General features: G+C 41.5%; 1 protein-coding gene and 1 long non-coding RNA gene across 4 annotated transcripts in view; one reads left to right on the top strand and one right to left on the bottom strand.

Moving 5' to 3' along the window:
• Positions 1–12094, bottom strand: part of ZNF365 (zinc finger protein 365) — a 29176-nt gene extending 17082 nt beyond the window's left edge. The window contains exons 1-2 of one of the 2 annotated variants that reach the window (XM_032252584.1): positions 11436–12094; positions 8987–9742 (exon numbers count right to left, since the gene is read on the bottom strand). In XM_032252584.1, the coding sequence (XP_032108475.1) occupies positions 8987–9729 (743 nt within the window). In that variant the 5' untranslated portion in view covers positions 9730–9742; positions 11436–12094. The remainder of the gene's footprint in view (positions 1–8986; positions 9743–11435) is intronic. The other variant, XM_032252582.1, reaches the window with a different exon arrangement.
• The window catches only part of LOC116532986, a 49977-nt gene continuing 36828 nt past the window's right edge, over positions 9755–22903 (top strand). For both annotated transcript variants that reach the window (XR_004261025.1, XR_004261026.1), the window contains exons 1-2: positions 9755–10921; positions 12681–12784. This is a non-coding gene — a long non-coding RNA (uncharacterized LOC116532986). The remainder of the gene's footprint in view (positions 10922–12680; positions 12785–22903) is intronic.

Below are 22903 nucleotides of genomic sequence, written 5' to 3'. Positions count from 1 at the left end.
CAGGCTGGAGTGCAATGGTGCGGTCTCGGCTCACCGCAACCTCCGCCTCCTGGGTTCAGGCAATTCTCCTGCCTCAGCCTCCTGAGTAGCTGGGATTACAGGCATGCGCCACCATGCCCAGCTAATTTTTTGTATTTTTAGTAGAGATGGGGTTTCACCGTGTTGACCAGGATGGTCTCGATCTCTTGACCTCGTGATCCACCCGCCTCGGCCTCCCAAAGTGCTGGGAATTTTTTTGTATTTTTAGTAGAGACAAGGGTTTTTCATGTTGGCCAGGCTGGTCTCAAACTCCTGACCTCAGGTGATCCACCCGCCTTGGCCTCCCAAAGTCCTGGGATTACAGGCGTGAGCTACTGCGCCCGCCTCTGTACACATTTACTATTCCAGGGCTTTCATGCTATACAGTTTAGCATATGCGAAGGCAGCAACATTTGATGGTTTAATCTCGGGATTAGCATCCCAAAAGCAAGAGAACAAATCTGAATGCAACACCTTTTATGATTGTGGCTGTATTTTTAAATCGTATAATATTTTGCTACTGGTTCCATATGAAATTTTAAAAAATTAATATTAATGATGACAATATTAACTTTAATAGGATCCTGGAATGTTATGCCACATTATAGAAAAGAAAAGATCTTTTTTCTAACTTCTCTCAACCAATTATCTTGTGCCCTGAAGCTGAAAGGTTAATACCCTCTGTATTTTTCAACCAACCTGCCACAAACTGCTAACCTAATTTCAGTTTATAGATGTATTACATCAACTAGGGCAGAAAAAAAAAAACAGTTAAAACAAGCCTGATGATATACTATGGTTTTGTTTTAAAAGAGAAGTTAAACACAAGACAAAGACTGCAGAATTTCATTATACCAAGATTGTGTAGGGTATCTTTGTTAGATGAAAAAGGTATCAAAACCAAGTGACTAATTGTGGAATATCATGTGTGTACATCTCAAATCCACCTTTCATTCACATCCTGTTCAATCTGGATGAATATCCAGGACCACCTCTTATTTCCTCACAAAATCTTGGGGTTTTTCTGAATGGAAAAGAAAAATGGTTAAACACATTGCATTTGTAACCTCTTTCATAATTACACTCCAAACAGTAAAATATCCATTCAAAGTGCAAGATAGACCAATAGATTTCAAAGTAAGAAAGTACAAAATGTTCACTGATATGGTTTCAGATCCCACATTGCAATGAGTCTTTAAGAAACTACCAACTGTCACATTTGGCACAGCATCAAAGCAAAATATCCACGATTATCTGAGAAGGCTATTAAAATATCCCTCCATTTTCCTGCTACATATCTGTGGGAGACTAGATTTTCTTCATCTGTTTCAACCAAAACAACAAATTTGCAACAGACTGAATGTGGAACTACCAAAGTCCAGCTGCCTTCTATTTAGCCACACACAAACTTTTAAAACAATACCATTCTTTTCACTAAATTATTTCTGTGAAAATAGTTACTTTTCATAAAAATAAGTTATTTACATTCGCATGTAATAGATACGCATAGTGAGAGAGTCAGACAATGAAAGAAGGAAACACTGAAATAAACACGTAATTACAAAGCTAGTTAAGTGTGACTAAGAAAAAGAATAATACGATGCTATCGGACAGAACAGTAGAAGACTTGTGTGGTTTTATTTCTAGTTCTCAACCCTGTGACTCAGACTACAGTGAGAAAGCTGGAAGGCCAGATGAGAAGATAAGGGCCAGCCTGAGTGAAACTCAATCAGGGTGTGGGTACAGACCAGCCTTGGGGAAATTTAACTGGTTCTAAGCCACTTCCGGCCCCATCTTTGACTTCTTCATCAAAAAAAAAAAAAGGCTAAATATTATTAAATCTGAGGTTTCAGGCTTCAGTAGAAAATATGCTTATTTAAAGCGATATTTGACACTAAAAAAAAAAAAAAACAGTACAATATAAGAAACTGATCTTGAAGTTCATTATTACGCAGAATGATTTCCAGATCTGGAAATCTGTCAGACTGATAGGCATCCAGAAACCAACACAGTAGAAGGGGAGCAATGAGTGAAAAAGCCCCTTCCAGACAGCCAAAGCTTCAATTAGAAAAAATATCCATTCACATATGCATTCACTCATTTATAGGATGACCACATAGTCTGAAAAAATAGATATTATTATTTCATTTTTTACAGATGGAATCCTCTCAATTACTTCTTCTGAAATGGGTTAAAGACAAGTTAATTCGGAAAAGTCAAAGACATGCTATCATATGACCAACACACCCTAGAAGCATATGCAGAGATTAATGAAATGTGTGTTCACGCACTGTGGTGCTCACTGCAATTTCGCATAGGCATTGAACTATGCATTTGAATGAGTGACAACACACTGATCCTATCATCTATTATAATCTACTATCCACAAACCATTTCTTACATCTATTTTAACTTCCTTCATTATTGCATGGAGCCACACTTACTTTTGGATATGCTGTTCTCTCTGCCAAGGTCATTCTTCCTCCTCTTCCCAAGACCCCACAATTAACTATCAATTAACTGTCTCTCTAGCCTCAGACTCTCTTGCTAGGGAGTATGCTCAGACACACACCCAGGTATCCATGACATGGTTTATTGTGTTTTCCACAGAAATTTGTACCCTATCACCATGTGAATGGCACACATCACAATGAACCAGCGTGCCATTTCCCCATTTGACCATTATATCCATGAGTTCAGGGACTCTGTGTGCTCCTTCACTGTCTGCAGGTACCCCCTGCACCTAACCTGAACCCAGTACACAATACAGGATCAATGCATTTCTGTTGAATTCAAGAAATGTGCAACTATATCTCTACTTGAAAATCATTAACCAACACAGAGATTCTTAAGTTTCTCTTTTCCTTTTTCCAGACAAAGTACTGGGGGATGAAACCAATGAGTAACCTACGGATACCTCCTACAGGAGTAGGGGGGTGGGATCTAAAATTGATGCCTCTCTTCTATTCTTAAACAACATTTTAACATTGGCTTCTCCTCCCAAAGGCAAAACTCTACCAAGTTATTTAAATTTCATTTTACATGACTGATTTATGAAACTCTTCAGAGGAATATGAAATGGTAAAAATACCTCTGGCTAAAAATAGTCTAGCTATTGATCACAGAGCACCTCAGACAGACCACAGTGTCAGCCACAAGGCAAATCCCAAAGCAGGATTCAACCACCTCTGAGCACAGGGAGCTTGCCTGTGAACCCAGAGCACAGAGTCGGCTCCTGCGTTCTCTCTGGGACCACGCAGGCCTGAATCTGCAGCACCTGCCTGTCTGGAGGCATGGCCCATCTGTACTTTTGTTGGCCCTTAACTCTAATGAGAAAATCAAACTATTCTCATTGGTTGTAGGTTTACCAATACTATATTCTGAGTCCCAAGGGCCTAGAGCAAGGATGTGGTAGGGGGAAGGGGAGTGGAGTAAAGAGGAGAATATGCAGAGACAGAAATCAAAAGCTTTCCCGCGTTTCCAAATTTTACCACGTGCCGTCCCTGAGATGGTGTGCTTGACACATAGTTTATTCTATATGAGTCTGTAACTCTGCAAGAACACGGCCTGAAAAGAGAGGACCCTATTTATATGCACGAACCAACAACATGGAGCAAGCAGACCCTTCTCTGCCCCACTGATCTCTATATCCAGCGTGATTTTTTTGGGGGCCTGCTTCTTAGCTATGAATCAGTCTGGATACCAGGTTGCCTAGTCACTGCTTTAGCTGATCAAAGAATGGGAATGAATTAAATGGCAAGAGGATTTAGTTGTACAAAGCAAGTTACCAAGTCAGATTTGCCTTTTAAAGGTCAGCATTCCAAGGTCAGCTCTGGATAAAAACCTAAATGGGCATTACCTAGGTCAGGCCACCCCCTCTACGTCTCTTTTGTCACACCCCTAATGACCTGTTTAACAGTTTATAAGGTCCATGAAGGCAGGAACTGGGCTCACTTGGTTTACCACTGCACAGTTAGAACCTAGATCAGTACCTGCTGCTCAGCAAACTCTCAATAAAGATCTGTCTTCTGCATGGCTTTAGGCTGGAACAGGACAAATGATGAAGGAAAAAGGGAAACAGATTCTATGTGTTACTGCCTGTAAGGGAGTAGGATGAAAATCAGAGACGGAATCACAAAGAGGCCTTTCATTGTGATCAAAGCCTAGCAGTGGCAAAAGCCCTACCCCGATTAAGCAAGCACATCTGAGAGTCAAGTGAAAAGCCCAGGGCTGGATGTTCTAGAAGCTTAATAACATGACCACACTGATGATGCCCCCCTTCCCCTGCCTCCCAACACCTCAGATGCAGCTGACATTTTCTTTAATCACATCAGAAAAATAAACGATGTCACCATGGCAGCCCTCTTAAAATAGCAAAGAAGCAAGCCCATCCAAAATGGGCCACATTCAGGATTACATAAGTCTTGACGCTTTGGGCAAACAAACAAAAAAAATCACATTTTCAGATTCTGGCTGGGACACAGTGAACTGATGGAAAAAGCACTCAGTAGAGAGACAGGGAAATTGGATTCCAGGTTCAGCTTTGCTACTAAATCTCTGTCCTTGGGCAAGTCATTCCCCTGCTCTGGGCCTTATTTTCTGCATGTATAAAATGAATGTGTTATCCTACAAGAAACAGAGGCAACCTTCCGGTCCTCAAATCAAAAATCGCATGGTCTACTCAAGGGCCATCTCTAGCAGCCCTCCCTGCTGCCCCTTCAAGGTCACTCTTTTCTGGCCATCAATGCAAATTCTGCCTTTCCTCCTTATTCCCTCAGTGTGGCCTCTCCACACAGAAAAATCTGTTCTCTAATGTCTTACCAACTTGAAGCTGTGGCTTATATTGAGGCACTTCTCAAAACTCCCCTTGTTTGGACATGGGCATGTTTGGGAGTATACCTTATTCTTCCTATACACAGCACAAACACCTTAGGGAAAGACAGCAAGCATTTTCTATTCCCACACACACAACCAGCACAGCACTGGGCACATGACAGAAGTTCTATCAGGACTTCTCAACCTTATTGCAGAAGAGTGAAGTTTGCATTACTTTTATTACACTTAAATTTTCCAAACCCCACAGGACCAACTCAGCCAGCAACTAGCTACTAAGTCCATCCTTTCTTGTTAAGGGATACCTTACTGTAGGTTTCCAGGATTGATTTACCTGATTACCCACCAGCTCTGAATACCTTCAATAGGTAAATGCCTGTTTCACTAGGACTTTTAAAGTTACACTGACTGTCAAGACGATGAGCAATTTCTTTCTTGGGTTTTCACTCCAAAACCTATAGATACCTTCTATGGGGATACAATGAGACTGACTGGTACATAAGTGCAAAATAGCTGATCCTTGAACAATGCAGAGATTAGGTGAACCAATCTCCTAGCAGTTGAAAATCCAAGTATAACTTTTGACTCTCCAAAAACTTAACTCCTGGCTTTACTTGTAACATAAACAAATGATTAACAGAGATTTTGTATGTTACATGTTTTACATACCTGTATTCTTAAAGGAAGCTAGAGAAAAGAAAATGTTATTAAGACATTCATAAGGAACATATATTTACTACTCATTAAATGGAAATGGATCATTGTAAAGGAGGAGGAGAAAAAGAAGGATTGGCCTTGTTGTCTCAATGGTGACAGAGAAAATAAAACCTCTGCTTTTAAGTAGAACTGCACAGTTCAAATCTGAGTCGTTTAAGGGTCAAGGGTATTTTCAATTCAAACAACCTCCTCTGCTATGAGTATATGGATGAGTATATGTATGCTATGACTTCTGCGATCTGGTTGATTCAGCCTATAGATGGCCTCAGGGCAGAAGCATCCTTTGGGTATTTTAACTTGAAAGAAAGGACTTTAAAATTTGAAAGGAAAAATCCAAAAGTAAAAGAAGCTTATGTGAATTTTAAATAATAGATGTTTGCTTTTTTAAAACCAAATCTACTACCTATGTTTCAAAGGGTCCCCGGAGTTTAAGTCAATTGTGAATGAGATGGTTAACAACCTACTTTCTCTCACAGATGGGCCTACAGAGCTCATGTGGAAGTGTCTGGCAGGGGAGCACAGCTCCTGGTATAGTCCTCGGCAAAATACGGTCTTCCCTTATCTGAAAGGCCAACTCTTTGATGGAAGGCACAGCTCTCTGAGGGAGTGGTGAGGAGGGAAGACACACCCACCGCCCAGCCAGGCAGATGCAGGCAAATCAACCCAGTATTAAGGGTGTGACAGGTGGGTAGCTCCCTCTGCATCCCCATTCAGTTGGCAGGGGTGGGGGTGGGAGGCCAGAGGCTGCAGACACTGAGGTCGCTGTCCACAGTCCTGCTCTGGGACCAAGAGCTCCAGTGTCCTCCCTGGAAACAGGACTCTTTCAGTCCCCTTTTGTGTACAGAAAGAATGATTACTTGAGGCCTGAATACAGAAACTGATGGGACTGGCCCAAATCAACATTAAAAAAAAAAAATGAAGATGTTGTTTATGTTTAAAAGCTTAAGGCAATTTCACTGCACTTTTATTTAAAAAGTTTTCTTTTTTTAGAATATCAGTGCTTTTTCCTGTTAGTCTGAAAATGACATAAGAAAATCACCTCGTGGCCAGGCACGGTGGCTCACCCATGTAATCCCAACGCTTTGGGAGGCGGAGGCCAGTAGATTACCTGAGGTCAAGCCTTCGAGACCAGCCTGGCCAACATGGCAAAACCCCGTCTCTACTTAAAATACAAAAAATTATCTGGGCACAGTGTTGGGAGCTTGTAATCCCAGCTACTTGGGAGGCTGAGGCAGGAGAATTGCTTGAACCCGGGAGGCAGAGGTTGTAGTGAATGGAGATCGCACCATTGCACTTTAGCCTGAGTGACAAAGCGAGACTCTGTCTCAAGAAAAGTCAACTCGTAATTTATGCTCAGGGATACTCACAAAAATGTGAACAAAGATGTACAAGGATAATAACCAAGGCACTATTTTTAATACTAGAAAAATGGAATAAAACTATGTATTCATCAATAACAAAATGATTAAATGGAATATGACGCATCCGTACCATGGAATGCTATACAACAGTCAAAATGAGTAGTATAGTTCTGTATTTAGTAAATGAAAGATGCCTGAAACCTATTATAGTAAAAACAAAAACAATTCAGCGTGCAAGTGGCAGGACAGTATGTGTCACAATTTCATTTAGAAAAATGTAATCGGTGTGTGTACAATTGTAGACACCAATCTCAACTCTTTGCAAGTGGGACATCTACAGCATTTAACAGTGGCTGTCTCTGAAGGATAAGATAGGATGTGCTTGGAAAGGCTATTTTTATACATATAATTCTGTCTATTCAAGTTTTTCCTTTTTAACACATATTAGTTTTTTAACTGGTGCTCAGGCAACAGCCTTGGATTAACCACAACATGTAACTGATCCATGCATGGCCCACTTTTATTGAGTCCGTTATTTTTAATAATTAGGCATTCAGGAACCCATCACTCCAGGCAACTACTACCCCAGATCTCATATTTATTATTACTTGTGTAATTAATAAGTAAAATACAACAAATAAATAAGTTCAAAAAGTTGATTTGGTTGCCTTTTAAACTCACCGTTCTTGAATCAAGCAAAGATTGATAAACTTAACTCTGGGTCTTTTTTTATGCATAGAGTAACCCCATCTGCCCTTTCTTCAACAGCATGGCGTAGGTCACCCTTGTGCCCAGTAATGGGTGAAGACACTAACTTCCCACCAGGAAACACCAGAAACCAAAAGGGAAACATTTTTAATTAGAGATGATTTCCCCAGGAGCAAAGTAAGTCAGAGGCTGATTCAAATCCATCCTAACTATGTAATTTAAAAAAATGTCTCACCTGAACAAAAAACGTCTAGGCTTCCCCTCAAGGTAGAATATAAGCATTTAGGTGATAGCAATGATCTCCTTAATCTATGGAATGTCTCAGGAAGTTTTAATTATTACATTTTAAGAGACAACACAAAATAGAAGAGTGCCAGAGGGCAAAGAAAAGATGAAATTAAATCAATCTCTATAAGATAACTCAAATTATTTGGAAACCTACCTTTTAGGTAGGATGTTTTACTCTATCAATTTTAACGTCTTTTGATTCCATGAATTTCTGAGTCTCTATTTAAAATGAAATCTGACGTTCTGCATTTGGGAAATACACTGACTTGTTATGTGTACTTTTCTAGTTTGGGTTAAATCTATACTTACTGATAAGGAAGTGCTTCTCCAAGTATGATGATTTCTCAAGCAATAGCTTGTATAATCTATAACTTGTGAAAACCAATCTCAGCTCTTTGCAAGTGGCCAAAACTTAATCCGATATACATCATTTTCCAAAAAGTTAAGTCTCAAACTAAAATCATAGAAGTACAGCAATATCAGAAAGTCTTCCCTCTGAATTTCCTAAAGTCTGCTTCTCCCAAATATCAATTAAACTAAATGGATTATCAGCTACTAACAATTAATTAACCTGGGAAGATAATACAAAATGGCAAATAAACCAAACTTATTTATACTGGAGGAGTATTTTTGTATGTAAGACAGTATCTTGCATCACTGACTTTATAATATGGAGACTGTCAAGAGGAAACAGGTCACTCAGCTCATCCTTTCTGCATTCCCATTCAACTCACCCCTGCACACCATTTGGTGCTAGGAATGGATCACACCATGGGTAGGCTGTGCTACTCTTCTCTCTAAAAACATTATCTGTGGTTTACAAATTCCCATTGGAGAAGGAAGTGGATATTTGACTTCAATGTTGCTAGGCGGCAGACCATGCACACAGAACATAAATGACATCAAAGCCTTGTACCTCTTGATTCAACTATATCAATAAGAAATGCAGTCAAGGCACCTGCAAAAAGCAAAACTCAAACTTGCTTAGCATTTGCTTGTAAGGGGGATTGGGAGCGCTGCTTAAAGCAATGGGCTTAGCATCTCCTGTCAGCAACACTTACTCTTCTTTCCTAAGAAGCTCCTCCTCAGATTCCGTCAGGCGTTGCCTCAATGCTGCTATCATTTCCACCGCCACGTCCACCTGTCTGTTCAGGGCCCGCTCTCGTCTCTGAACTTCCTGCTTTTTCTGAGTCAGCTGCACAAAAGCTGCCCGAACTTCCAACAGTTCCGCAGTTTTCTGGGCCAACTCTTTGGTGAGTTTATCGATTCTCTTCTCAATGGTCCTATCCACAGCCTCAACCATCTGATTGAACTTTTCTCTGACATGTGCCTCGAAAGAAGCTTTGGTGTCTGAGGCGGGCAGTCCAGGACCTGACCGTGGCCCATCCAGCGAGTCTGCACGGAGGTCCATGGCAGTGTAGGTGTGCACATAGGACACAGGCCTCTCTGCCACCACCTCAAATGGCTTCCTGTCCTTGGAATGTTCATGTGAAATGCTGTACAAGTTAACATAGCTCGGTTTCTGCTTTACCACGTTGCCACTGCTCTGCAACTTTCCCGGTCTCAGGAGTTCTGAGGAAGTGACTAGGTCTGTGTCTTTGAGGGATGGAAAGAGGCTGCATTTTGTCAAGAGGGTTCTTTCTTCGTAGCTGTGACTGAACTCCAGATGGGCCCTCAAGGATGACAAGCTTCTAAATCTGGTATGGTCTCCACACCTCGGGCAGCGGAATGGCAGGCACACAGCAACATTCTCAAAGGACTCCTGCCAGGGATATCTGCTTTCCTCAAAAGCCTTCTGTTGCATTACTCTAAAAGTCCTGGGAGGGGGGAAATAGGTAGTTTACTTGTCTGCTGAAAAACACACTATTAAAATGACTGCTACGCATCTCCATGATAGCAGAGGAAATTCAAGTGACTTTTGCACACAATATTTTATGTTGCAATTAAAACCTATAGCCCAGGGGCCAAATCCATCTATATCAATTTCTGTATTATTTACAATGGCAGTGGGGAGTAGCTGAGACAGAGACTCTATACCCCAAAATGCTAAAATATTTACTACCTTTACAGAAAAAGTTTGCCAACTCCTACCTAGAATCAAAAAGGTGGGTAACATTCCCTCTTCACAGATGAGAACACTGGAGCAAGGAGGTCAGGCCCTTAATCCAAGGTCAGATGGGAAGTGGTAGATCCACACGTGGAATTCCAGTTTCCTGCCCTCCTGAATTTGGCACACTAAATGCAAAACTGCACGCCATTCTAAGGATACAATCCGAGACGCGTGAACACCCACAAACAATATGAAAACTCACATGAATTGTCAAAATAGGTCCTAAGACAGCAAGCTTAGGACCTTTCCTCAAGTACAAGAAAGATGATTCAAGCTATGCACAGTGACAATAAGCCTGCAATCAGCGGAAATTTTTTCACCCTGAGATTTTTGCCTTTTTTCCCTTCAGGTATTGCTGTGATGACATAAACCAAAGTACTTATTGTAACAGTAATCGACCCCATCCGTGAGTTTTACTGAAACCCGGAGACCCAATGTATCAAATACCATTTGACCTAAGTGGGCCACGGCCAAGATTTTTATTCTAATGGTGTTCTGGGTGGATGTGTCTTGTGTCAACCCTATTTTATATGACAGCCTCTAGGGATGGTCAATGTCTGAACCAGGTAGGTATCTGCATAACTCTCTTAATAACAGGAAGTTCTGATTTCCTTGTAGGAATTTATTATCTTCACCCTAGCAACAGATGACTGTTAGCAACCCAATTCTGCAGGCAGTGCCTATCTATTCCTCCATGAATGGTTTCTACTTAAATGTAACAAGCATTGGACCCGAAACGAGGGAGCCCAACTGGTGTCTTTGGGTGAAAAGTGCCTCGACCTCTTCAAAAGCAGACTGGCAGATGGTCCCCAGACAGGAGGCCTAGACAGTGGCAAGGCTTCTAGGTGAAGCCTCCGGCCCCCAGAGAGGGGAACCTCTTCCTGCGGTAGGTACGCCGGGATGTTTAACCACTGGTTTTCTGGGAACCACATGCAAACCCTGGCTCAGCTCAGAGCCAAAGACGCTGGCAAGAGATAGAGAAAGGGGAAGTCAGAATTCTAGGGGGGCAATGGGAAAGGGGTGGCCTTTTGGATGGGGAAATGGGTAATCACACACTTCAGAGCCACACAGGCTTTTATGGGCCCAGCGGAAACCCCAGTCCAAGCGGCTGGCGGAAGAGCCCTAACTGACTGGCTGCCGGAGCCGGGCAGGCTGGCAATGACCCTGCCTCGGGGTCTCAGCTCTCCCTGCCCCCGCTCCGCTGCGTGCCAGCCCACGGGTACCAGAGTGGATTCGTGCGCACGCGAGTTCTTGCAAGTGGGGGCCGGGAAGCCGGCTCTCCGAGCTCCCCGCCACGCTGCGGGCTCGGGAACCCCCGCCCCAGCCCCGGCTGCCCCGGCCACCCCAGCCGCTCCCCTCCGCCGAGCCGCGGGCGCACATGGCCGGCGGCCGCCTCTTACCCGACTTGTTGCTGCTGCTGCAGCCGCCGCCGCCGGTGCCGATGCTGCGGGAGCGAAGCGGTTTTCAGCAGAGCCGTAAATCAGGCTGAGCCGGGCCGGCTCCCACCCCCCGCCGCACCTCCGCGCCAGGACCCGCCGCGTCCAGGGCGGAGCGAGGCGCTGCCAGCCAGCGGGGGCGGCGCTCGCGGGCACCCGGGGCACCGCGCCGGCGGTGCGGGGGTGCCGGAACGCTCCAGGCTGCCACCTCCGCGGGGGACACCCTTGCTCTGCCCGGCTAGCGGGAGCACCATCTGCCCCCCGCTACCCAGCCGGGAGCCCGAGCCGACTGCGGATTACACTGACATCACCGCGAGAGATGCGGGGCCCGTTCCCCGGGGGAGGGAAGGGAAGACGCGTGTCAGCCTCGCAGGCGCGGCGCGTTCTGCAGGCCCTGGCAAGCTTTTTTGCACTTAGTTTTTTGGTGGGGAGCGGGAGAGTGTGGATGAGGATGAAGCATCTTCTTTTAAATCTGCCTGTTGGAAGGTCAGGGTATCTAATTAGGACCTCTTCATCCCAAGCAGCTGGGCGAGAATGTCCCAAAATAACTAACCCAGAGAGTACACTCCAGTCTTCCTAGCCAAGTGTCCTGAGGCTGCTTTAACAGGCAGAGATAAATCTAGTAAAGTGCAGAGGTTATGAACAGTTAGAGCAACACGATCCCTCACCTGCACCCCCATTTCTGAGGAGGGCGCCCTCTTTCCCTGGAGAAAAGGTTTGCCGTCCAAAAGAGAGGATGTCCTAAAGAGAAGACGGCAAATCATTCCTTCTGAAGGACCCTGATGTTTCAGCTTGCTGGGCTTGCTTTTTAAAAAAAAAAAAAACAAACAAACAAAAAACAAAAACTTGTTTTGGTTTACCCTACTCTAACTCCTGAAATGTGAAACCAAGATAAAAGTTACTATCGGTTTTCTTGTCAAAAGAGATTCTGTTCCTTTGTAGACAGTTACTGCATCCTCTTGACTCTTCGGGGTGGCTTTTCTCGGGGCTTACTCATTTCAACACCTGATTTTATTTTAACTGTAAAGAGCTCAATAGTTGAGATTTTGTTTTGTTTTCGACAAATGAATTGCTTTGTTTTTCACAAGTGAATTATCACATCAAATGCAATGAAGATCCCAAGCTCTGGTATAAGACTTGATTCAAACCCTGGCTCTGGGACCTGGGTCAAGTAACTAGACTTTTCTGTTCCTTCGATTCCTCATCTAGGAAATGAAGGTAATCAGAACCTACCTCTTAATAGGGCGATGGACTGAACGCACTCATGATGATGGAGGTGAAAATGCTGCCTGACCCGGACACACGCTGATAAAGTAAGCTATTATCGTTGTTGTTACTTCGTTTATAATTATTATTATTTCCGTAAGAAAGGGGCCTACACACTTTTAAAAACCAGGAAGGAGAAGAGGAACTAATATGTACCAACATCCACATAAATGGAGATAGGCAGTTGTGCTGGGATGTGTTTGCTTTGAAAATATTATATTTCCTTGAAGTTACTTTTTGACTCGTTCTCAAGACTATATTTATTCCAACAATCAATTTATTTAGTAAAAAATTTTAAAGCCTGAAAGATACGCACATTGGAGTGCCAGGTTATCTCAGTCATCTTGGGAGGCACCTGCAGGTCAACCTCTCACACCCACTGCCTTCATGGCAAAACACAACAAAATCATGTTCTGGAGAGGAAAAGGTTTCGGGTTCACACTCCTCCCCTTTTTTTTTTTTTTTGAGGACAGAGTTTCGCTCCCTTGCCCAGGCTAGAGTGCAGTGGCGTGATCTCAGTTCACTGCAACCTCTGCCTCCTGGGTTCAAGTGATTCTCCTGCCTCAGCCTCCCTAGTAGCTGGGATTATAGGCTCCACCACCAGGCCCAGCTAATTTTTGTATTTTTAGTAGAGACAGGGTTTCTCCACGTTGGCCAGGCTGGTCTTGAACTCCTGACCTCAGGTGATCTGCCTACCTCGGCCTTCCAAAGTGCTGAGATTACAGGAGTGAGCCACTGCACCAGGCCAGCTCCTCCCATTTCTCAGACAGCTGCTACTTCTTTTATGGTCCTAAGTTCCTCCCCTGTTAAATGAGAGGATGAAGATTTTCAAAGTCCTTTTCTCACCTTAATAATATCATAAATATTGTCAAATCATTATGGAGAGGTTATTCTGTGCAGAGCCTAAAGCTGAGTATTGTGGGAAATTCAACTTTGGTGAACATGCATTTAGGGCCTTAAGTGGGTCTCAGAGTGTCACTTGTATACACCAACAATTACCTCACTGAATCTTTGAACACCTATGAGGTAGGGGGGGACCTTGTGCACTCAGTTCTAGCCACACCGGCATCCCTTTACTTAAGAGTCCTGCTTCTTCCCATCTCTGGAGCCTCTTTATCTGGTGATGCCTACTCATCCCTCAGAGCTCATCCTAAGTATTCTCTCTCTGAGAAGGTCTTCTCTGACATTCCTGGACAAGGTTAGCTCCTATTAGGAAAATTTATCACGATAGGATTTGTCATAATTCTATGTGCTGGGTTATGGGTGGTGTTGTCTGCTTAATACTTACATCCAATGTTAAATTGTAGACTATGTGAGTCAGGGATCCTGTTTGTCTTACTCTCCAATATATTCCCGGGACTTAGCACAGTGCTGATCAAAGTGCTAAAAAAATATCTGTTAAAAGAATGAATATTGAACAAGTAAGTCCCCTTTCTACATAGGAGGAAACAGGCCCAAAGAAGTTAAGTAACTTTCTCAAGATCACAAATCTAGAAAGCATTAGAGCCAGGATGGCAAACACTAGGCTTTTAACCACTGTATGTCTTGACTTTCCAGTTTTTGATGAAGAAAATAAAGTTCTGAGAAGTAAAGTGACTTGCCTGAAGTCACATAGGTAATAAATAATAAAATCAGGATTAGAGTTCATGTCTTCTAACATTGATGTTTTTCTATGCCACATTATGCTGTTTTACCCTGACTTCCAGGCACTTAAAACTAGTGGGATGGGAACAAGGCATATATATATATAGAACAAGTTAAATACATAGTAAAAGGAATTAAATGGGAAGTGTCTATAGCACCTGACATCATGCCTGGCACATAGCAGATGTTCAATAAATGTTTGCTGAATTATTAATGATCATAGCTCTCACCTTTGGAGTAATTACAATGGATCTTACTATACTAAACTTTTATGCACATATCCAATGTTTCTCAACGTGGGACTGGGGAGCCTGTGGATCTGGTCAAAATGCAGATGTCTGAAACCTTGACCTAATAAATTGGAATCTGCTGTTGTGGATCTTGAAGATCTGCGTTTTCACCTGTCTCCCCAGGTAACTCTCATGACCACTAAAGTTTGAGAAACACTCCTTTGTTACAATAACCAAGAAGGCAGACATTGGCAGCCCTTTGTGCACAAGACAGAATGCTGCTGGAGATGTGATGACAGCCGAAGGTCATGCTGCTAAGAAGCATGAGAGGTAGTAAGAATTTGAAGCTAATTCTCACTCCAAAAGCCTGGTCACTTTCCATCATGGCTGTGGAAGGAAGGGTGGTGGAGAGGAAAAGAGGATGGGCTGAAGGGAAGAATAGGTAGGAAAAGAGAGCTAAAGAGGCAGAAAGGAAGAGAAGAAGGAGGGGAGGAAGGCCAAATGATTAATATAGAATATAAATCTCAATGAGAAGAGAAGAGCCCTTCAGGCTGGGGTGGTTAGAGAATCCCAGCGGAAAGACCTAGGAATTGAAGGGAGATTTTTGAGCTCCCTTTCCTCTCCGTTTATTAAATAGCATTCACTCACTCATTGTGGCCAGAAGGGCTGTTTTCAAACACAGGTTTGAAAGGTTTGAACCAGAGAGGCTGTTTAAATTTTTTTGATCCATTTATTAAATATGTTGATTACATTTGCCAAAAAACAGTCTTATGGGGACTAAACACAGACTCTTTAAGATTTGAATACTTGCCCCAGATAAAAGGCCTGCAAAAGGAACCCAAGGTCAGATTCCTGCTACTTTTTCCATGTCTGCAGCAAACATCTGTGTGCAGAGGGAACCCCCTGGGTTGCAGAGCTAGTAAGTGGCCCAAAGATCAGACACAGTCCTTTGGAATTACACAAATCATTTCTCACACCAAGTGTTAGGTAATTAGGAAAACCCAGAGCTACACCACTTCCCAAGGAGTATATGATAAACTTACTCCACCACTCCACCCTGACTTTTAAGTATTGACTTTAATAAATAGCTCGGTTCTCAGCTGTTAGGTTTTCCAGCTGCCTCATGCAACTAATTGCATATATGTATTCATTCTGAATTTCAACAAGTATTATCGTATGCCTACTATGTGCCAGTACAAATCATTTGCATCATTTAAGCTTCAGAGTTGAAGCTGTTAATCTGGCTTTAAAGCCTTCACCAGAATATTCAACTAGAAAACTGTGTTTCTATTAAATTTCGTTGGCATGGCAACCACCAAGAAACACCATGGAGAGTGCCTTAAATCCCACAGCAGTCTGTTAGCCGGAGTGAATCTGCAGGGAGTAGGCCTTCTATAGAGGCTAAAAATAGAAATTTACAGCAAGGTAAACCCCCCACCTAGGAAGAGCAGTGTTACCTGTTCCCTTGGTGGAGTCAAACACGAGCCAAATGAGAGGGTGGACTAATTTTCTGCTTTGCAGATTTCTCCAGACCAGTGCCTGAACTAAAAATGTACAGACCCAAGATCTAATACAAGCATCACCCCTAATTAGTTGTGTGAGTTTTGATTCAAGCTGGGCAACATCTCTGGACTTCATGTCTTCATTTGTAAAAAGCAGGAGCTGGAATGAACTAAAGACTTTCCAGTACCACAATCCTAGTTGTTAGTTTAGTTAATGCAGTTGTCATTTCTGTCGGGGCACCGTGGCTCATGCCTATAATCCCAGCACTTGGGGAGTCCGAGACAGGTGGATCACTTGAGACCAAGAGTTCAAGACCAGCCTGGCCAACATGGTGAAACTCCCTCTCTACTAAAAACACAAAAATTAGCCAGGTGTGATGGTGCACACCTGTAGTCCCAGCTACTCAGGAGGCTGAGGCACAAGAATCACTTGAGCCTGGGAGGTGGAGGTTGCTGTGAGCCAAGATCGTGCCATTGCACTCCAGCCTGGGTGACAGAGCGAGACTCTGTTTCAAAAAAATATTCTCATTTGTCATTTCTTTGCTAGCATGGATTAGGCAGCTAGAGAAGAGGGCAGGGAAGGCAGTTATGGTGATGGTGGAGAAGTTTATCAATAGGTGATTTGTCAAAAATTGTTAAGCACTGTCTTAGTCCATTTGTGTTGCTATAAAGGAATACCTGCAGCTGGGTAATTTCTAAAGAAAAGAGGTTTATTTGGTTCACAGTTCTGCAGGCTGTACAGGAAGCACATCTGCTTCTGTGGAGGGACTTGGGCTACTTCCAGTCATGGCAGAAGTGAACGGGAACAAACGTGTGCAGACATCACAAGATGGGCAGATTGGAGGGGAGAAGCAGGTGCCAGACTCATTGAGTGAGAACTCACTCATTATCTGAAGGAGGGCAGCAAGCCTTTCATGAGAGAACTGCCCCATGGCCCAGACACCTCCCAGTAGGCCTCACTGCCAACCCCAGAGATCAGATTTTAACATTTGCTGGGGCCAAACTATATCCAAACCATAGCAAAAGTCATCTCCTCTTATAATAACAACTGACAGATATTAAGTCCTATTATGTGCAAAGGATGGTTCTAAGTGGTTTTCACATGATATGCCATTTAACTTTCCTAATAAAGCTGGGAGAAAGGTGTTACTTGTATCCCTCCTTCATAAATGAGTAAACTGAGTCATAGAGAAGTAAAGTAATTGGGTAATTTTTAAAGAGATAGTAAGCTATATAGCTAGGACTTGAATCCAGCCTACCTAAATTAAGAACCTGTGTGTTTGGCCATGATTCTGTTGTATATTTAGTGCCTAGATCCTGGCCTGGGATCCTAAGGACCCTCAAAAGCTAACTGTTGAACATGCAATAAATGGCTGATGTTCAGAAGGTTTTCTGTGCTCATTATTTACAAATTCTCAAGCCCTTTCCTTTCTTGCTAGTTTATAATGTGAAGAGAAATCTTTGGGACACCTTCCCTAAACAAAGTGGTTGTGGGAGAGCTAGAAAGCATGTTGCTATGGAATAAAAGATGCAAAAATATATATACAGTTAAAATACGAAGATTGCTAAATAGTTTGAGTTATGTAAATACATGAAAATAAATTATGGAACTGATGCTCTGTCAAAATACGGTCCGTTTTCTGGGACCTAAAATACATAGGCATTTTTATTCTACTATTTTGGGTAAGAATTACATTTTTTTTTTAGTAGCAGAGAGTGAAAAGGGAGCCCTTGTAACTATAGGAAAGAGAACTGAACTTGAAAATAAAATATACTTAGACTTTTCTCCTGTATACAAAGAAAACGCATGGTGTACACCAAAACCTAGTTAAACTCCTAACTCAACAGTATATGATTCATTTTTTAACATTATACCCAAATGCAGATATCTGAATATTTAATTGGAGTAATTTCTATCCTTTTTTGGTTTATAGGAATAATTTTTTCTGATTATGAAAAAAAGAAGAATTTCCTCCTTCACCCCCAATCAGTACAAACTAGTTTCCTAGTTTATTCTAAGAGATGTATTTTACTAGGCAGTCCATAGCTAAGATTTTAAGGTGAGTTTAAAAGGTAGCTTCTTTGGATTGTTTTTATTATCGGGTACAAATAAGTGGTGTTCTTCAGTCTCTACCTTCTAGTCTAACTCCTCTCTAACAATGAGTTGTTAGATTTTTTTAAACTTTTTATCGGAAACTAATATACATGCAAAAAGTTTTCATATCCCAAGTCCCAGTGAACTTTTACAACTGGACACACTCATGTAACCAGGGTCCAGATCAAAAAACAGAGCAAGCTTCTGTTTCTTGGAACACTCCTGTGTATTCCTACCAAGTATTTACCCCTCCCCTCAAGAGTGCCATCATCCTGACTTCTAATAGCATAGATTAAGCTTGCCTCTGTGTGTTTTGAATAAATGGAATCCTATTGTATATACTCTTATGTGTCTGACTTTTGTTCAACATTATGTTTATGAGATTCACCCATATTGTTGTGTGTAGCTGTAGCTTGTTCATTCTCATTGCTGTATAGTATTTCATTTTGTGAATATGTCCCATTTATGCATGATACTAATGATGAGAATTTGGGTAGTTTCCAGTCTGAGATTATTGTGAAAAGTTGATATGAAAATTCTAGTGAGTCACTAAATATGTAAACACCTAGAAGCCAGACCATATATAAAAACAGAACTCTGACCTACATTGGTTGCCCTTATTCCAGGATGTTAAATCACAACCTTTGTAGTAATTGGCCCCTAAGTGGCCACAAGTTGACCTTAACTATCAGTTTCCCTAATTTTTTGCCCTATTTATAACTTAGGACCAATCAGAGAAAGCCAGATATGCTTATCTAAACGATCAAATAGTACGCCCCACTTCTACTTAGCCCACCGCCAGCTTCTCCATTTGAGCAACCTCTAGTCAGGGCATAGTTGAATCCTTCTCTTTTTTCCATTATAAGGTTTTTCTGGTCCTCTGCCTGCCTTTGAGTCTCAGCCATACGCAGGTGGTGATGGCTGACTCCCTTGCTAGAACAAGCTCTGAATAAACAGCCTTTGCTGCTTTTTATTTGCATGATCTTTATTTATTTCCGCACATATATATGTCTTTTGGTGAACATATTTCCATATCTCTGTGGTGTATATACCCAGGAGTGAAATTGCTAGGTCATAAAATATGCATATATTTAGTTTTGGTAGATACTGCCTAATAGCATTCAACAATGTTATGCCAATTTACAAGCCTGGCAGCAATGTATAAGAATTCCAAATGCTGCATAATCTCTTCAACTCTTGAAACTTTCCGACTTTAACATTCTTATAGGTGAGTAGTAATATTTCACTACGGTTTAATTTACATGCTCTTGTTGGATAATGAAGTGGAAGCACCTTTTCACATGTGTTTTTGATGTTTGCATATCTCCTTGTAAAGTGTCTCTTCAGATCCTTTGTTTCTTTTTTCTCTTGTCTATATTATTTCTATTGATTAATAATATTTTGTATGTATTCTATGTATGAGTTCTTTGTCAGATATGCATATAGGAATCTTCTCTTCAGGGTTATTGCCTTTTATGTCTTGTTTAAGAAATCTTTACCTACTCCAAGGTCATGAAGTTGTCTTCCTATGTTCTTATTTTATTTTTTGTATTTAGATATACAGTCCACATAGAATTTTGAACAATGGGGTCCAGATACATTTTTCTCATATATCTTGTTAATCCAGCAATGGTTATTGAAAATAGGATTCTCTCACCCACTCTATTGTTGCCTTCATCTTGAATTAGGTGGTCATTCATATGTGTGCTCTCTAATGTAGTTCACTGGTTAGTATATTGATCCTGTGCCAATACTATGAGGTCTTCAATGCTAGCTTTATGATGGATTTTGTTCTCGGGTAGAATAAATCATCCAGCTTTGCTCTTCCTCTTTAATTACCTTGAATACCCTCAGCTCTTTGAATTTTCACATAAATTTTAGAATCAGTCTGGCAACTTCTGCCAAAAAAAAAGAAAAGATAATCCTGATAGGATTTGGCTGGGATAGTGTTGAGTTTACAGCTTGATTTGGGAAGAATTGATAGCTTTACAATATTGAGCTTCTAAATACTAAACGTTTATATCTAAGTTTAGTTTTTCTCAAGGATATTTATAGTTTTCAATGTTAGGGTATTGCAAATCTTTTCTTAGAATTGTTCCTATATAGTTTATATTTTGATGGTATTATAAATAGCATGTCTTAAAATATAATTTTCTATTTGTGGATGGTATGTAGAAATTTAAGTGGTTTTTACATAATGACATTGTATTAAGCAACACTGGAGATTCAATTATTAGACCAAATAGTTTATTCTTTTGAATTTTCTTGGCATATGCTAATGATGTCTGCAAATAATGACAGCTATATTACTTCCTTTCAAATCCTAATATCTTTTTTAAAAAAATATTGCAATGGCTGAAACCTCCAGTAAAATGATGAATGTTAGTAGTAATAACTGGCATGCCTGCCTCATTCACAATCCTAGAAGTAACATTTTCAGTATTTCATCATGCATATGATATTTGCTATTGGTTTTTATAATATTATTTATTTGTTTAAGAAAGTACCTTTTATTCCTGATTTGCCAAAAGTTTTTCAAAAAATATTATAAGCGGTTGGGGGGCACATTTTGTCAAACAGTCTGCATCTATAAAGATGTTCATATAATTTTTCTCCTTTTTTATTTTAAAAGTGATTATGTTGATTTTTAAGTGCCAAACCAACATATGTTCCAAAGGGAAGCTCACTGTACATGTTATATATACACATATATATAATATCTAGATTCATTAGTTTAACATTTTGATAAAGACTTTTACACTATGTTTATGAGGTTTATCGTGTAATTCTCTTTCTTATAATACGCTTGTCAGGTTTTGCAATTGTGGTTGTACTAGTCTTATAAAAGATACATGAGGAAAGCGGTTGTTTCTGGCTGTTTTATGGAAGAGTTTATGCAAGATTTGTATTATTACTTTTTTAAATTTTCATAAGAATTTGCCAGTAAAGTCACATGACTCTGGAGTTTTCCTTAGGGGAGATTTTTAAATAGTGGATTAAATATCTTTAATAGATATTGAGTTATTCAGATTTTCTATGCTTACAGTTTGGTAAGTGGTATTTTTCAGGGAATTTCTTTGTGTCAGCTGCTTCGGGATGTTGGGGAACATGGTAAGAACAATGAGTTCCATGAGCATGAGCCCATTTCTGCACTTCTCTGAAGTAAGTTCCTTGATCAGAAGCAGTGCTGTGTGGAATACCATAACAGTAGACAAGGTATTCAGTAAGTCCACAGATGGTAGTTTCAGCAGAAGCATTATGTGCAGGGAAGGCAAATCCATATCCAGAGTAACTATCTATTCCAGCAAACACAAAACACTGCCCCTTCGATGGTGGAAGCAGTTTAATGTCATTAACCTGTTACCAGATAGCTGGCTAATTACCCCAGGAAATGATGCCATACTGGAGACTCAGTGTTGGTCTCTGCTGTTAGACTAAGCACTCAGAGGTGCTAATTGGCCTAAGTGAGTAGAAGTCCACTTTGCTGAACCCATGCAATTGCCAGGTTGGCCTTACTGAGTGGAAGTCCACTTTGCTGAACCCACGCTGATATCGTTTGGCTCTGTGTCCCCACCCAGATCTCACCTTGGGGTGTCATGGGAGGAACCCAGTGGGAGGTAATTGAATCTTGGGGATGGGTTTTTCCCATGCTGTTTTCATGATAGTGAGTAAGTCTCACAAGAGTTGATGGTTTTATAAGGGGGAGTCCCCCTGCACATGCTCCCTCTTGCCTGCCACCATATAGAACAGACATGCCTTTATTTCTCCTTTGCCTTCTGCCATGATTGTGAGGCCTCCCCAGCCATGTGGAACCATGAGTCCACTAAACCTCTTTTCTTTGTAAATTACCCAGTCTCAGGTATGTCTGTGTTAGCAGCATGAGAACAGACTAATACATATGCATAACCTCCATCCCTGCCACCATGGCCACTTTGTTCATGGACCATTGGTCTATGACAGGAGTGACTGAAGAAAGAGACTGACTAATATCCACAGAATGGATCGTCCTATTCACCTGATGATTAAAGTCCTCTGCTGAGAAGGTAAGCATTTGCATAGGACACAAGTATCTCCACATCTTTTTCTCACTCAGTTCTAGTCCTATGTATCTCCCCCAAATTACTTTGTCACGAATTTTTCAATCTTCTTCCTTTCAAGTCCCTGACCATCTGGCAAAACCATTGACTACAGCCTGTGTGTCAATATATAATGGCACATATGGCCATTTCTACTTTCAACCAAAGTGTACAATCAGGTGAAATTCTGCCCACTGAGAAGAATTTTCTTCAATACTTTTCTTCAGGGATGTCCCAGAGAGGGGATGTAGTGCTACAGCTGTCCCTTTTCAGGTGGTACCTGCATATCATGTAGAACCATCTGTAAACCAGGCTCTGGTCTTCTCCTCTGTCAGCTGATCATAGGGTACTTTCCAAGAGGCCACAGGTGTAGGCTGCTAGAGAAAAGGCTGTGTCATAGGAGTAGAAACAATGAGCCACTGGGCTATTTCTTCATGTAACATACTTGTGCCTTCTGAACCTGCTCAGGCCCCATCAGATATATACTACAATTTGATGACAGAGTGCTGCTGTGCACACCTAACTTTATGGTTTGGTGGGTCAGATAACACCCAGATAGGTAGCTATGGCCACGTAGTAACTTGACAACTCATGTTCAAGCATTCAGTTTCTTCTAAAG

The sequence above is a fragment of the Sapajus apella genome, unplaced genomic scaffold, assembly GCF_009761245.1.
Source record: "Sapajus apella isolate SASKATOON/1434 unplaced genomic scaffold, GSC_monkey_1.0 scaffold78, whole genome shotgun sequence".
In the NCBI taxonomy this organism is placed as follows: Eukaryota; Metazoa; Chordata; class Mammalia; order Primates; family Cebidae; genus Sapajus; species Sapajus apella.
Note: the sequence above shows the minus strand (reverse complement) of the source record. Positions and strands in the feature narration are given on the sequence as shown.